General features: G+C 42.3%; 1 protein-coding gene across 4 annotated transcripts in view; it reads left to right on the plus strand.

The window, feature by feature from the left end:
- The window catches only part of INTS10 (integrator complex subunit 10), a 182,156-nt gene that overhangs the window by 29,139 nt on the left and 136,430 nt on the right, over positions 1–16,587 (plus strand). For all 4 annotated transcript variants that reach the window (XM_029601117.1, XM_029601131.1, XM_029601123.1 and 1 more), the window contains exons 5-6: positions 32–113; positions 14,742–14,882. In XM_029601117.1, the coding sequence (XP_029456977.1) occupies positions 32–113; positions 14,742–14,882 (223 nt within the window). The remainder of the gene's footprint in view (positions 1–31; positions 114–14,741; positions 14,883–16,587) is intronic.

Below are 16,587 nucleotides of genomic sequence, written 5' to 3' on the forward strand. Positions count from 1 at the left end.
GTCTACTTGTTACTTATGTTTTTGAAAACAGGTAAGCCTTGGTGAGACACTGTTAGAGGCTGAAAGCATTGAAGACCAGGAATCCTCAGTCAACTGTTTTAGAAAGTTATTTGGTAAGTAGTGAAGAGACTGAATCAATTTGAAGCCATGTAATGCTAAATACATGTCTGCCCTATGGAAAGACATAGCAGAAAGTATATCAGTTGGTAATGTAATTCCAATACCCCATTTTCTTTCTGTTTTCATTAGCTCAGGTGGCTTTAGCAAATTTATTGTTTGAAGGGATGCCTTGTTAGTAAAGGAAGCGGTTCCTTGCCTTGTGCATGGATTTAGATGTCTGTTGCTCCTTAATTGTTAAAATTTCATTGTAAAGTTTCAGAAGTTCTTAAGAAAACCGGGTGCAATTAAGCATTTCAAAGGTACACACAAGCAAAAGAAGAAGAATCTGTATCAATTAAGTTTCACTGATCATAAATAAATGTCATTTTGTGGAATTCTTTCAGCTATTTCTCTAAAGTTCCAGTGCACCTCTGGGGGCAGCCATGTAAGAGCATTTTCAGAAATTATCTCTCTGAAGACAAGCTGGTTCAGAATGTCACATGACATGGGTTATGTGACGTAAGGCAGTTTCATATAATTATTTATATAAACTATACCTTTATGACCCATCAGAGCTTATCAGAAAATAATACAATACTGCTTGTCTTAGGTGGTGAATATTTTATTAAGGATTTCTTTAGGGCTAACACAGTGATTTTACTGCTATCAATGTTACAAGGATCATAGATTTAGAAAGTTATATGAATAGAAAATATTTCTTTGTTATAAAACCAGTGAGGCACTAGCATGTCAAATGAAATGTAGCTTGCACTGAAAAATTGTCAGTACAGTATTCTGAGTACCCATAGGAACATGAAAGCCCACCTTACAGTGGAGTCTTTTTTTTTTTTTCACTTGTCCCAGCTGTGGAGGAGTGTCTGTCCTCTGTCACTGTTGTCGAGGTAGCTGGATTAGCAGGATCTGCATTCAGTGTTAGCCTAGCACTTAGGGGGAATCTTACAGTTCAGTGACATGGGCTGCTGAATTCTATCTCTAGGCTTCTAATGCAGAGATACATACATGTAATTTTGTTTTACTGTCTCATGTTTAAATAAGCTGGGTTTTTTTTTTTTCAGTCATTTGATTTTAAGGTTTTATGCACAGTGTCATTTCCTAATTTTACCTGTTTTAATCTATTAAGTTTTTTACATAGAATATAAGGGAGTGTGTCTATTTAATATACAATTAGTCAGAACAATGGTTTTATTTATGTTTATGTATTTTTTGTTCCAGTTTTTAAAAAATATTTTTTAAGAGTGCATCAATTCTTTTAATGGTATAGTAGTAATACGTTGCATATTTATTTATTTTTCAATTTTTTATTCATTCTAATTTTTTATTTTTCACATTTATTTGAAATTTGGTGTAGAGATATATTTTTACCCTATGTTTATTTGTAAGGTTCTGGTTTTATTGTAATATGATTGTCCTTTAATATCTAATCCATTAAATCACAAGTAATGGTTGTGTGGTACACTCAATGAATCCCTCATTGTTTTTTATTATTTATCTATTTTCTATATTTTATTTCAAATTTGGTGTGGATATATATATATTTGGGGGCGGATTTTCATACTCCGCGAATAGGCCTACTTTTGTTTGCGCTCCAGGCGCAAACAAAAGTACGCTGGATTTTAGTAGATACGCGCGGAGCTGCGCGTATCTGCTAAAAACCTGGATCGGCGCGCGCAAGGCTATCTATTTTGTATAGCCGGCGCGCGCCGAGCCGCGCAGCCTACCCCCGTTCCCTCCGAGGCCGCTCCGAAATCGGAGCGGCCTCGGAGGGAACTTCCTTTTGCCCTTCCCCTCCCTTCCCCACCCACCCGGCCCTGTCTAAGCCCCCACCTTACCTTTGTCGGGGGATTTACGCCTCCCGGAGGGAGGCGTAAATCCCCGCGCGCCAGCGGGCCTCTTGCGTGCCGGGCCGCGACCTGGGGGCGGGTACGGAGGGCGCGGCCACGGCCCCGGGCCGTAGCCACGCCCCGTACCTGCCCCCAAACCGCTGCTGACACGCCCCCGAAACGCCGCGACGACCGGGACCGCCCCCCGAAACGCCCCCCTCGGAGAACCCCGGGACTTACGCGAGTCCCGGGGCTCTGCGCGCACCGGTAGGCCTATGTAAAATAGGCTCACCGGCGCGCAGGGCCCTGCTCGCCTAAATCCGCCCGGTTTTGGGCGGATTTAGGCGAGCAGGGCTCTGAAAATCCGCCCCTTAAGTTTTTATTTGTATATTACTGTTTTTCTTTGTGACATGAGTGGTCTTTTAATATCCACTTAAATCGGATCATATTTTAAGCAATAAAACCAGAACCTTACAAATAAACATAGGGTAAAAATATATCTACACCAAATTTCAAATAAATGTGAAAAATAAAAAATTAGAATGAATAAAAAATTGAAAAATAAATAAATATGCAACGTATTACTACTATACCATTAAAAGAATTGATGCACTCTTAAAAAATATTTTTTAAAAACTGGAACAAAAAATACATAAACATAAATAAAACCATTGTTCTGACTAATTGTATATTATAATAGACACACTCCCTTATATTCTATGTAAAAAACTTTAATAGATTAAAACAGGTAAAATTAGGAAATGACACTGTGCATAAAACCTTAAAATCAAATGACTGAAAAAAACCAGCTTATTTAAACATGAGACAGTAAAACAAAATTACATGTATGTAGGTAAAACACACTTGTACATAAAAGTATAAAACAGAGTGGACAGTAGTGATTAAACAATATGAATCATAAAAAACAGAATAATCAATTTCCAAATTTAAATCATTCAGTTCCATAGTTTTAAATTCAAAAATGTATTTCTGCTCCAATTGTAACATCTTATCCAAGTTACCACTACGCCAGTTTGGAATAAGTTGTTGTATCACACAAAATTTAAAATTGTTAAAATTATGATTCATTTGGATTGCATGTTGTACGAGTGGTTTTGATTCTATTCTTCTTTTAATACTACTCTTGTGATCGATTATGCGTTTGTTGAATTGTCTGATCGTTTTACCCACATAAGCTTTATTACAAGTGCAAAGTATCAGATACACTACACCTTTAGTTTTGCAATTTGTGAATGATTTCAACTTAAATTCTCTAGTTATTCCCGGGATCTGTAAGCTGGTGACCTTCATGTTAACAGTGCAAACGGAACAATTTCCGCATGGGCGGTGTCCTGGGGGTCTCTTGTCTATAAGTGCATTAACTGGTAAAGCAGAACTGAATGATTTAAATTTGGAAATTGATTATTCTGTTTTTTATGATTCATATTGTTTAATCACTACTGTCCACTCTGTTTTATACTTTTATGTACAAGTGTGTTTTACCAGCATCCATACAAGTGCAAGAAATAAGTTCCTGGTATAAATTATAATTTGTCACTTATAAAGATTTTTTATTTCGGCTACTCCTTATTTAAGATACAGTCTTTAGTTGTAGGTCCCCCAACACGGTCCCGTGTTTCGCCACCCGGCTGCCTCGGGGGGGGGGGGGAAATAATTTTAACAGCAATCTGAAAAGCGCAGAAATACAATTTAAATTAACCAGGAACAATGTTAGTACCTAACAGACTAATGCGAGACGGTGCACTATTATACATTTACATTGTGTACAAGTGTATATTGACATACCTGTATCAGTCTGACAAAGCTTTTAATCGGAGTGCACCTACGTCTGCTTACCACTAGGTTTAAAAATGCTACTTTTGGGCACGAAAATCACCGCAATAGCTTACCAGCTCTCTTATCCAATCAACGTTGGCCTGACGTGCCGACGTCATTAACCTTAAAAGGAGACTGCAGCTGGGTATTCCCACTGACGTCAGAGCGTGCTGGCCCTCGCTATAGTAAATAGTGTGTTATGAATGTCCAGAAAGTCCCGCTATACATAAACCTAAATTGTTAAAGGAAATGATTCCACTCAAGCTCACTGTTGAGGCCATGTGGAGCTACTGTGTTAAGGCGACCTTCTCCGTACTTCTTCGTGGGCCATGGTGGTGGCAGTATCAGCTCGCAGACTCTTCTGGTTGGGTGGCAGATATTTCCTCTAAGACACAGCTTGGCTCGCTGCCCTTTTAAAGGGAAGTTGCTCTTTGGAAAGGATTTAGAAGAGATGATTAAGTCCCTTGGGGAGAGTAAAGTGCATAAACTACCAGAGAACAAACCGAAGGCTAGGAATGCCTTTCCCTCTCGCTTTTGAGGAAATCGGAGATTCAGATCCACCAGATCTTCAGGATTCTCTTTGTGTCAAGGTGCCAGCAGGCAGCAGTCGTGGCACCAGTTCTCTCGTGGACGCCAGCTTGGGCGAGATGGCTCTTCCCAGGGGCAGGGCGGAGTTAAATTCCCCCAATGAAGCGAGGCCGGCTCACTCCTCGGTGCCAGCCATACAGGGTCTGTTGGTTCTTTTCTATGAGGAGTGGCCTAAAATCATGTCTGACCAGTGGGTCTTAAGTGTAGTAGAAAAAGGCTATGCTTTAGAATTTGCTTGGCCTCTGAGAGATCGCTTTTTGGTTTCCCCGTGCTCTTGCATGCAGAAGAGGGTGGCAGTTCGGGACACTTTCCTCCTCAAAGAGCTGGGAGCAGTCATGCCAGTGCCTCCAGAGGAATGAGAGCGGGGTCAATACTCCATCTATTTCAAGGTACCAAAAAAGGAAGGTACTTTCTGTACCATTTTAGATTTAAACAAGGTAAACAAGTCTGAGAATCTCCCACTTCCGTATGGAGATTCTGTGGTCAGTCATTGCATCGGTCACAAGGAAGAATATCTCGCCTCCTTGGACCTGACAGAAGCATATCTGCACATAGGGATACAGTGCAATCACCAGAAATATCTGAGGTTCATGATTCTGGGAGAGCATTATCAATTTGCGCCCTACCCTTCGGATTGGCAATTGCTCCCAGGACCTTTACCAAGGTCGTGGTAGCGGCAGTTCTCCGCAAGGAAGGGGTCCTGGTCCACCCATACTTGGATGACTGGCTGATTTGAGCGAAGTTGGAAACATTGTGTCAAGCAGCGGTGGATCAAGTCCTTCAGTGCCTGAGGGTGTTAGGTTGGATAATCAACCTGGCCAAAAGTCATTTGACTCTTTCCCAGCATTTGGAGTTCCTGGGAGCGTGGTTCGACACAAGCATAGGGAAGGTCTTCCTCACTGAGGAGAGGATTGCCAAGTTGCAAACTCAGATTCAGTTGCTGTTGGACAAGACGTTGCTCCGAGTTTGGGACTACTTGCAAGTGCTCGGGTCTGTGGCTTCCACCTTGGAGTTGGTACCATGGGCGTTTGCTCATATGAGGCCTCTACAGTCCACTTTACTGTTCCAGTGGGATCCAATGTCTGATCGTTTTCAACTGCCTCTTCCCCTCACGGAGTTGGCGAGGACCAGTCTACATGGTGGCTTCATCTGGACAAATTGCGGAGGGGAGTAGACTGGATATTCCGTCTTGGACAATTGTTACCACATTTGCCAGTCTCTCCGGTTGGGGAGCGGTCTGTCAGGAGAGATCAGTGCAGGGCTGATGGTCTCCGGCGGAGGCATTATGATCGATCAATTGGTTGGAGACCAGAGCAGTACAGCTGGCTCTGCAGGCTCTTACCCATGGTCAGAGGAAGGCCAGTGAGGGTGTTATCGGACAACACAATGACTATGGCTTACATCAATTGTCAAGGCGGGACCAAGAGCCGAGCTGTGGCCCAAGAAGCACGGGAATTGCTCACTTGGCCGAGTTGCATCTGGAGAGAGTAGCAGCATCCCACTTCGCAGGCGCAGACAATTCTGAGCCGTCATCAGCTGGATCCTGGGGAGTGGGAACTGTTGGTCAAAGCGTTTTCATCTCATTTGTCTCCTGTGGACCTGATGGCGAACTTTTGCAATGCAAGGCTCCTTGGTTCTTCAGCAGATGGAGGGAGATGGGCACAGAGGGGGGTGGATGCCTTAGTTCTTCCCTGGCCGTTCCATGTTCTCCTGTATGTGTTCCTGCCATGGCCATTAATAGGTAAGATCATGCACCGCATAGAAATCCACCCAGGCGAGGTGGTTCTCGTGTCTCTGGAGAGGCTGAGATATCTGTGGTTCACAGATCCGATCAACTTAGCGGTGGACGGCCCCCTGCGGTTGAGGCACCTGCTGAATCTCTTACATCAAGGCTCCATTTGTTTCGATCAGGCAGATCGCTTTTGAGTGGGAGCGTTTGTGGAATAAAGGTTATTTGGATGGGGTGATCGCTACTCTTCACTTGTTAAGGGTTTATCCTTTAAATCCCTGAGAAGTGCAGGTGGTGGCCCTAGGTTGTTTTTGTGGCAAAGTGCGAGGAGTTGGCTTATCGGCACATCCGGATGTAATACATTTTCTTCGGGGAGCAAAACACTTGCGTCCGCCGGTTCAGAATCTATGTCCTTCCTGGAGCCTTAATGTCATCCTGAAAGCTATATGTATGTATCCATTTGAGCCCTTAAAGTGGGTGACGTTGAAGGATCTTACTTTGAAGGTGATCTTCCTGGTGGCGATATCTTCTGCCAGGTGGGTGTTGGAGCTTCAGGCCATATCCTGCAGGGAGTCCTTCTTGCGAATTACTGATACGGGAGTGTCCTTGAGAATGGTTCCCTCCTGTCTGCCTAAAGTGATATAATCTTTTCATTTAAATCATTCAGTGGAGCTGCCATCTTTTCCAGACTTAGACCATTCCACACCTCAGAATAAAGATTTGCGGAAGTTAGATGTGAGGCGGGCTCTGTTGCGTTACTTAGAAGTGACGAACAATTTCCGCTTGTCTGATCATCTTTTCGTGCTGTGGAGTGGCCCTAGGAGGGGGCATAAAGCCTCAGGGCCACTATTGTGTGGTGGTTGAAGAAGGTCATTAACTCAGCATACATTGCTCAGGGTCATCCGGTGCCACCCGGTCTTTAGGCGCATTCTACCTGATCACAAGTGGCCGCCTGGGCCAAGTGCCAGCAAGTCTCACCGCAAGAAATCTGTAGGGTGGCTACTTGGAAGTCTTTGCACACTTTTGCCAGGCATTACCGTTTGGATGTCCAAGTTCCAGAGCCTGGAGGGTTTGGTGAAAGTGCGCTCCGAGCGGGAAGTTTGCGGTCCCACCCACTGTAGGGAAGCTTTGGTACATCCCAGGAATCTGGACTGATCCAGGTACGTACAGAGAAAGGAAAAATGGTTCTTACCTGCTAATTTTTGTTCCTGTAGTACCACAGATCAGTCCAGAGTCCCGCCCAGTTTGGGAAGGGGGAATTGGAGAGTCTGCTCAGTTACTTTTTCTCTGAAGAGTCCACTCGATCACTTGTTTTGCTCTGAAGAATGGCTCAAGTTATTGTTAGTGCTACACAGGGTTTGATGCAGGCTACGTTTTGGTTTTATAAAATGGTTCAAATTGGTTTTTAGGAGTTTTGCATTTGGCTTGGGTACAGTTCAATACCGACGGACTGCAGGTGGCACTTCGTGTAAAGTGGCAGAGTCGGTCAAAATTTCTCTGTTTCCATCTGCTGGATGGGAGGCAAAACCCAGGAGTCTGGACTGATCCGTGATACTACAGGAGCGAAAATTAGCAGGTAAGAAATACATTTTCATTTTATGGACTTCTCCTCCAAGAAATTATCCAAAATTTAAATCTGGTTGCAATAACTTCCTTAACAACATCCTCTGGCAGTGAATTCCACAGCTTAATTGTACGTTGAGTGAAAATTTTCTTTGATTTTGTTTTAAAAAAGTTGTGCTACTTGCTAACTTCATGGAGTGCCCCATAGTCGTTCTATTATCTGAAAGAGTGAGTAACAGATTCACATTTACCTATCCTAGTCCTCCCATGATTTTATAGATCTCTATCATACCTGCCCTCAGCCATCTATTCTCCAAGCTGAACAGCTCTAACATCTTTAGCCTTTCCTCATAGAGGAGCTGTTCCACTCCTTTATCATTTTTGTCACCCTTCTCTATACCTTCTCCAGTGCAACTATATCTTTTTTTTTTTTTTTTTGAGATGCAGCAACCAAAATTGCACACGGCACTCAAGTGCAGTCTCATCCTGGAGCGATAGAGGCATTATGACATTCTCTATTTTATTTACCATTCTCTTCCTCAGCACATTGGGCCAACTATTTCAATGTATTATCCACTATGATGCCTCGATCATTTTCCTGGGTGATATCTCCTATTATGGAACTTAACATTGTCCACATTTAAATTTAATCTGCTATTTGAATGCCCAATCTTCCAGTCTCGCAAGGTCCTCCTGCAATTTATCACAATCCACATGTGATTTAACTACTCTGAATAGGTTTGTCATCTACAGATTTGATCACCTCACTTGTCTGAATCCCTTTCCAGATCATTTATAAATATATTGAAAACATCTATCCAAGTACAGATCCCTGAGGCACTCAACTGTTTACTTTTTTCCACTGAGAGAATTGACCATTTAATCCTACTCTTTTTTTTTTTTTTTTTTTTTTTCCTGTCTTTTAACCAGTTTGCAGTCCATGAAAGGACATTGCCTCCTATCCCTTGACTTTTTAGTTTTCTTAGAAGCCTCTGTGTGAAGAACTTTGTCAAATGCCTTCTGAAAATCTAAATACACATCATCTATTGGTTCACCTTTATCTATATATCAACCGCTTCAAATGAAAATGTAGCTGATTTGTGAGGCAAGACTTCCTTACTGACTTTGTTACATTAAACCATGTCTTTCTATATGCTTTGTGATTTTATTCTTTAGAATTGTTCCCACTATTTTTCCTGGCACTGACGTCAGGCTCACTGGTGTATAGTTTCCTGGATCACCCCTCAAACCCTTTTTAGACACCAGGGTTACATTGGTCACCTTCCGGTCTTCAGGTAACATGGATGATTTTAATGATAGGTTACATATTTTTACTAATAGACCTGAAATTTCATATTTTAGATCTTTAGAACCCTGAGGTGTATACCATCTGGTCCAAGTGATTTCCTAAGCTTTAATTTGTCACTGGCCTACTACATCTTCTAGGTTCACCATGATTTTGTTCATTTCATCTGATTCATCACCCTTAAAACTGTCTCCAGAACCAGTATCTCTGCAACATCCTTCTTAGTAAACACTGAAGTAAAGAATTAATTTAGTCTTTCCATGATGGCCTTATCTTCCCTAAGAGCCCTTTTAACCTCTCTATCAACTAATGGTCCTACCCGACTCCCTTGCACATTTCTTACTCCGGATATATTTAAGGTTTTTATTATGAGTTTTTGCCTTTACAGCCAACTTCATTTCAAATTTTCTCTTAGCCTGTCCTATCAATATTTTACATTTTCTCCGAGGACAAGCAGGATGGTAGTCCTCACACATAGGTGACATCATAGGTGGAGCCCTGATGCGGAAAACTTATGTCAAAGTTTCTAAAACTTTGACTAGGCACACTGAGCATGCCCTATGCCACGTGTCCAGTCTCTCTCTTTGCAGAGTGTAAACATTGCAGTGAGAGTGAGCTCACTTTGGCTGTTTTTTGGCCTTAAGGAAAACTTTTTTTTTTTCCTGTGTTTTGTGTTTTTTACTCGTGGTTTGCGACACCAGGTCCCTCTCTGTGTTTCCCCATAGTGCTCCTAGTCAGGGATTTTGATGTTTCTGGTAAGTTTCCTTTTGCAGTCAATTCCCCCATGGCGGTGGTGCCAGTCAGCCAACGATGTCCACAGCCATCAATTTTGATTTTGCAGCCCTTTCGTTTTGTCCCGTCATGGCCAAGTATGACTTTCAGCGATGCTCCCGGTGACTGAGGACCATGTCCATTATGGACCCTCACGAGATATGTGTCCTCTGCCTGGGGGCATTGCATGACATCTGAGGTTGCCACTTATGCTCCCAGATGACCGTGAAGGGACGTCTACTTCAGCTCAACAAGATAGAGCAGCTCTTTGCGCCGAAGAAGACTGAGCCTTCGGCATTGGCATCGATGAACCTTGAAGCCGCACCGATGAACACCATGCCTTCTATCAGGACCATCTGTGCCGCTGGCACAACATGTGTTGAGCAACTGTGATGTCTACAGCAGCCCCACCCTTATGGTGAAAGTCTTTCTTTCTCTTGAATGGCTTATCAACCATGCTCCCTTGTTTTCCACCAAAGACTGTATATTATATATCGTCATACCCTGATTAACCATTTACAGATCTTGAGTCAGTCAGCTTCCCCCACCTAGGTTATTGCAATGTCCATTCCTTAGTTAATGGTTGCTGTATCACTCATTTTTACAGTCTGTGCATTGTTATCTATAAGACTTAATAAAGCCAAAAGCAATACTTGGTGTGCATGCTTTGAGTGTGTGTGGTTGCCCCCTTTGTAGCCCCCAAAACCTTCCATAGATTGTTAAATCATACTTGACACATTTGTTAATTCAGATATATATTTGTTTGTTTTTATGTTTCTTTATTAATTAATTTATATAATTAATTTATAATCTATCTTCGTTCTCCCCCTCTTTTTTTTCCTTCTCCTAGTTAAGGCTACCTTGTTAGAATGTAACTTTCATGCTCCTTCAAATTGTCACTTGTTATATGGTTGGTTATAGTTCTACTTTGTTCAATGTAAACCGAGTTGATTTGATCTGTATCAAGAAAGTCGGTATATAAAAGCCTTAAATAAATAAATAAATATACATGGCAAAATTTTATTAAATATCAATATTAGAGATGTGAATTGGGCTTCAGACGATTGAAAATATCGTCAGAAATCGGGAGTCCTCCAAAACGATAGGAAAACCCCACGATATTGATCGTGGGGGTTCTCTTATCGTTTTGGGGGAGGACGGGAAAAACTGCACACAAAAATAATCCAGACGCTCCCAAAAACGTTTTACAGGTACCTGGTGGTCCAGTGGGGGTCCCTGGAGCGATCTCCCACTCTGGGCCGTCCGCTGCCACTAATCAAAATGGCGCCGATGGCCCTTTGCCCTTATGTGACAGGGTATCCGTGCCATTGGCCGGACCCTGTCACATGGTAGGAGCACTGGATGGCCGGCACCATCTTGTGCTCCTACCATGTGACAGGGGCTACCAATGGCACCGGTAGCCCCTGTGACATAGTAAGGGCAAAGGCTATCTGCGCCATTTTGATTACTGGCAGCCAATGGCCCGAGTGCAGGAGATCGCTCCCGGACCCCTGCTGAACCACCAGGGGCTTTTGGCAAGCCTTGGGGGACCCTCCTGACCCCCACAAGATTTGCCAAAAGTCCAGCGGGGGTCCGGGAGCAACCTCCTGCACTCGGACCGTCTGCTGCCAGTATTCAAAATGGCGCCGATAGCCTTTGCCCTTACTATGTCACAGGGGCTACCGGTGCCATTGGTCAGCCCCTGTCACATGGTAGGAGCACAAGATGGTACCGGCCATCCAGTGCTCCTACCATGTGACAGGGTCTGGCCAATGGCACAGATACCCTGTCACATGGTAAGGGCAAAGGGCCATCGGCGCCATTGTGATTAGTGGCAGCCGACGTCCCGGGAGCGGGAGGACGGCCCGGAGCGGGAGATCGCTCCAGGGACCCCCACTGGACCACCAGGTACCTGTAAAAGGTTTTTGGGGGCGTCGGGAGGATGGGGGAAGCTAAGGGGTTAGTTTTAAAGGGTCGGGGTGGGTTTTTTGTTTATCGGCTCGGACGCAGCCAATAAACAAAACCGTGATCGGTCCCTATTGGAAAAAGCCCACGTGAATCGGAACCGGAATCCGAACCGGTTCCGATTCACATCTCTAATCAATATACACTTTTTTCCTCTTCACAAGGTATTTCATGTTCAGTACAAACAGATAAATATTGCTAGCACACATCTGTTTTATTATCATACATTTTTAAAAAAGGACTGGTGCTTTCTCCCCGATGTGATGGCATGTATATATTTCATCATTAAAATCTCATATGTAGGTCTAAGCATACTGTTTAGTTTTTCTACAGGATTTGGAGCACTTTTCACACTATGTATAAGGTAAATGATCAGATTCAAATCATCATTGTTTAGACTTAACACACCTCTTTTATATGCTGCTAATAAAGTAAGATTCAAAACATGTTCTAGGCACAAACACCAAAGAACCTTAATTATTCTTGGATGTCGAAGGCATTCCACTGGACACAGTTGTGATTTTTTTCTGGCTTGGATCATCTATAATACGACCATAGCAGTCATCATGATGAACACCTGCCACACATTTTGTAAGAATGCTGTACACGGCCATCTTTATGATTGATCTAAGTGTTCTTTTTCGAAAAAGACCATGTACCAGCAGGGGTTTTGGAAATCCTGTACACTCTCTCACCAGCTGAAATCGTGCACATCTTCAGGCTTGGATCTTTTTTTGATTACCTTTTGAGTCTGATGGTTTCCTTGGTGTTTGGGCAAAAAGAGCAGAAACAGGTCATGTTGATATCTGGTGTGTCCCCATATTCTTCTGTTTGTGAAGATCCTTCATTTTTCTATGAAACAATGTCAACATTAAATTAAAAGCCTTTTCTAAACAAGGTCCCTATTATAGCAATCTCTCAACCCCTAAAGTGCTTAATCACAATGAGAGAAATTTTCTTACCTTTAAACCCTCAAAAGGTTTCCAGCAAATAATCTGCTTCAGCATTTAATGTGACTTGGTGCAGCTCTATATCTGTAAAGTCCATAGCATTTTCATTAACAAAGGCTGGATCCTGCGAATCAGAAATCTTTTGTCCCAACAGAAGTTCCTCGAATTCTGCCTCTTGTCATTTCATCTGCATTCCTCTTCCTGCAATCGTTCACAACTGATTTGTGCACAGGGGTATCGACTTCTGTTTCAGCATCCTTCAGAAATACTCGTCGCTTACGGTCCCTCTTTAGTTATGGTTGTTGCTTGCTTTCCATTTCCAACTGTTTAGGCGTCTCATACAAATCCATTATTTTATTTTTAGGATCACAAAGCTAAAGCTTTTCATGACTAGCCACTGTTTTTCAATCTGGAGATTGTTCTCACGTGACCTCTGTCATGTGCTTGCTTCTACATCCGGTTGTACAAGTCTAGGCATGCCCATGCAAATTACATTGCATGCAGCCCATCATAGCAACCCCATACAACCTTCTGTGTCCTAGCAAGTCTGTGTAACAAATAAGCATCTTGATCTGTAAGCCATTCAGTTACTTGTTTTCTGCTCACTGTTTCATTCCGTGCCTTAGCAGCCTGAAAAAGATGATTTATTCCACCAAAACTTCCTACAGTGCCAGGATTATAATAAATTTTGCCTAATAGCTGTTTGTGCATGGTTTGTTTCTCTGGCTGTAAACAGAGGTCTCTTTTTTAAAAGAAAACTAAATCCTTGTTTTACTCACCTTTGCAGTCCCCCAAGAGCCAACATCCTATTAATTATCCTTTTAGTATACTGCAAAGGCTCTGCTCACATTTCACTCTGCAAGAATAGGGGCCATTGGGCATGCATATCTACAGTGACAGGAGGAGGGAAGGGGGAGATTTTCCCTGTCACTGTGTACAGAAGGAGATAGTTTCCTGCCACGTCATACCTAGTAACTTTTTTTTAAAACAGGCTAGAAAAAACCTGCTTCTGGCTCTGTCATTAAAAGTGACAGAGACATTTCTGATGATGATGATCTAGGGGGCACATTTTTAGGTGTGGAATGGGTTTGGGTTGTATTTCCGGTGAGATAATCAAAACCGGCCAGTGTCCATTAATTCTTTCGTCATTAAAAAGCGACAGGGCCTTTTTTGATGTTTTCGAGGATGTATTTATGGGAGGGTACTGAGGGTTGGACTTCTGCTGATGTCATACCAGTAATGACAGAGCAAGGTTTGGTTTGGGGTGTGGTGTGGGAGGGGCCACTCCATTCACTTCCAGGGGGTGTGAGGAGCATGGATGGGGTTAGGGGGTAGAGTTAGGGGTGGGGTGTGGCCAGGGGTGGGATGAGTGGGGCATGGGTAGGACTATACCCATTCCCTTCTATGGGAGTAGGCAGGGCTTAGACCAGAAGTGAACACTGATTGGCTGACGTCAGTTTTGAATGACAGTATACCCATAGACTACTGTCCACTTAAAAGGAAAATTATCCTGAATTTTTTTAACTTTTATATTACTTAAACAAATGAAGATTTCTTCATGGAAAAGGTGGTGGATTCATGGAAGGTGGTGGAAACAGAATTCAGTAAAGCATGAGACAAGCATAAAGGATTCCTGATTATGAAGAAGTGAGGGGAAAAATAGAAATCAGGGGTCTATGACACTGCACCAGGAATGAAATTGGGCAGGCTTACATGGTCCTTAAGGACCTTGTCTGCCATCATAGTCTGTTTCTAAATTTCTTTTCCTGTTTAGCTGTCAGTGCTGTAATTTGTACTTTATATTTTTCAGCATGTTATGTCTGTATAAATAAGAAGCAGCACTCAGGTGTAAAGTTCAGATTGGTGGGAGGAAAACAGGAGAAGCTTTCAAGAAGGCTAAAAACTAATATCTCCTCAGTGATTAGATAGAAATAGGGATGAAAAATGATACTATTGATGAGTTTAATTGCCAACTGAATTATCCGAGTTGGCCTAGTATTACTGCATTGCTTATTTAAGGGGATTGCAGGTATGAATTTGTTATTGCCAGTATAAATACAAAGCCTAATTTGGTTTGTCTTTTTATTTTTCAGTTTGTGACGTTCTTCCTTTAATAATTAACAATCCAGATGTCCGGCTGCCTGCAAGTTTGCTATACAAGTATCTAAACAAAGCTGCTGAATTTTATATTAATTATGTCACACGATCATCACAAACAGAAGCTCAGCATCAAGGTGAGGGATGGGGATTACTACCCTTAAGAAATTTAGCCTTGATGGAACTGCAAAATCACTTTGGGGGGGGGAGAGGGAGAAAAAAAAAGGGTGAATTGGATTCAGACGACAGCCAATGCTGGGCCCTGACTTATATGGTCCACGGTACTGATTCACAGACATTAGGGAAAAAGAGCAGGACTGCTCCTATGGCAAAGTCCAAAAGCAAAGCATGCTCATACAGCATTGTTTTAATTTATCAAGAGGGTCGATCACCCTGTAAAAATGTTGCAAGTAGTAATTTTGTTATGGGTTTGCAGTTTCTTGCTTTTAAATGTTAATTTTACTATCCTTAACGTAAGGCTTGGGAGTAACCTGCACGTTGCGGCAGTTGCTACCATAAGAAGATTGCTGGGCAGACTGGATGGAGCAGATGGACTTTTTCTGCCATCACAACTATATTTACTTCTTGGCATGGAGGATATTTGGAAACCTTGAGTCAGGGCTGCATGGATGCTTCTTGCGTGACTTGTTCTATCAGCTTACTCCTTGTCTGGCTGCTTAAGTATTCTTGCCATTAGAGATGTGAATCGGAACTGAAATCCGAACCGATTCTGGTTCCGATTCACATCTCTACTTGCCATACACAAACTTTCTCTCTGAAGTGGATGAAGCTGGTATAGTGGATATAGCCCATGTTCTTTAATTTGTCAATGATTGCTTTGTATTAAAAAATGTTTTGCTTGTGTTTATGTGAAAGAAGATAACTTTAGGGACACAAACTTGTTTAATATTAGGACATGTTTTCTTTAACTACAGGTATAATGTCTGAATTTTGATCGTTACTTGAATTATAAGATTGTTTTCTACACAGCTTCTAAATAAGAGCTGAGTTTAAACACTGAGATTATTTTTTCCATGTTTTGATAGTCTGAGACATCTGTGAGTATCCTTCCAAAGTCTTTCCAGGAACTTTTTTTCTCTATGTATTTTGCTTTATTTTTCATCTCCTTTAGTTTAGGCCTCTGAGCAGGGACATTTCTTTTTAGTCCCTGCTCTTCATCTACATTTCACAACACTTGGAATTGGCAGGTGGAGCTGGCTACCTAGGAAAGTGACAAGGCAGTCTAATGCTGTGGAATCCCCCCTCCCAGCACACCCTGAAGCCTAGAAATGAAAATGACAAGTTGTTTTAGGGTAATAAAAAAAAATTATCCTCCTTTTGGATCTCAGCGTTTTAAAAATTATTTTGTGTTATCTTATGTGCTTATACGAAAGCCAGCTGTAAACTCTCATAGGGTGACTGTCACAGTGCTTATTGCTGGTGAAGGCACACATAACTGTCAGGCATAGGAAGAGTGAATTTTAGCAGTAATTGATGAAGAAAAGTTTTAAATCCATTGAAGAGATTGACTTACTTCCTACTAAGAGAAAAAATAGCCATCATGCTGAGATGCCATGATATTGGATAAGATTTCCTCTTCATCCAGTCAGACCAGTCCAGACAAGTAGGCTGTGCACCCCAACCAGCAGATGGAGACAGAGACAAATGGGTTTGCTGACGTCACTCCTATATGCATCTGTCCTGACCTTGGCCTGCCGTATTCTGTCTACAATAATCAAAAAACCCAAATAGCATGAAACTCAGAAAAATAAAAAATATTGAAATCTTGCTGCTATTATAAGAACATAAACCAAACCTTATTGTTAAGTTGTAGCGTGACCA

The sequence above is a fragment of the Rhinatrema bivittatum genome, chromosome 1 (assembly GCF_901001135.1).
Source record: "Rhinatrema bivittatum chromosome 1, aRhiBiv1.1, whole genome shotgun sequence".
Lineage (NCBI taxonomy): Eukaryota > Metazoa > Chordata > Amphibia > Gymnophiona > Rhinatrematidae > Rhinatrema > Rhinatrema bivittatum.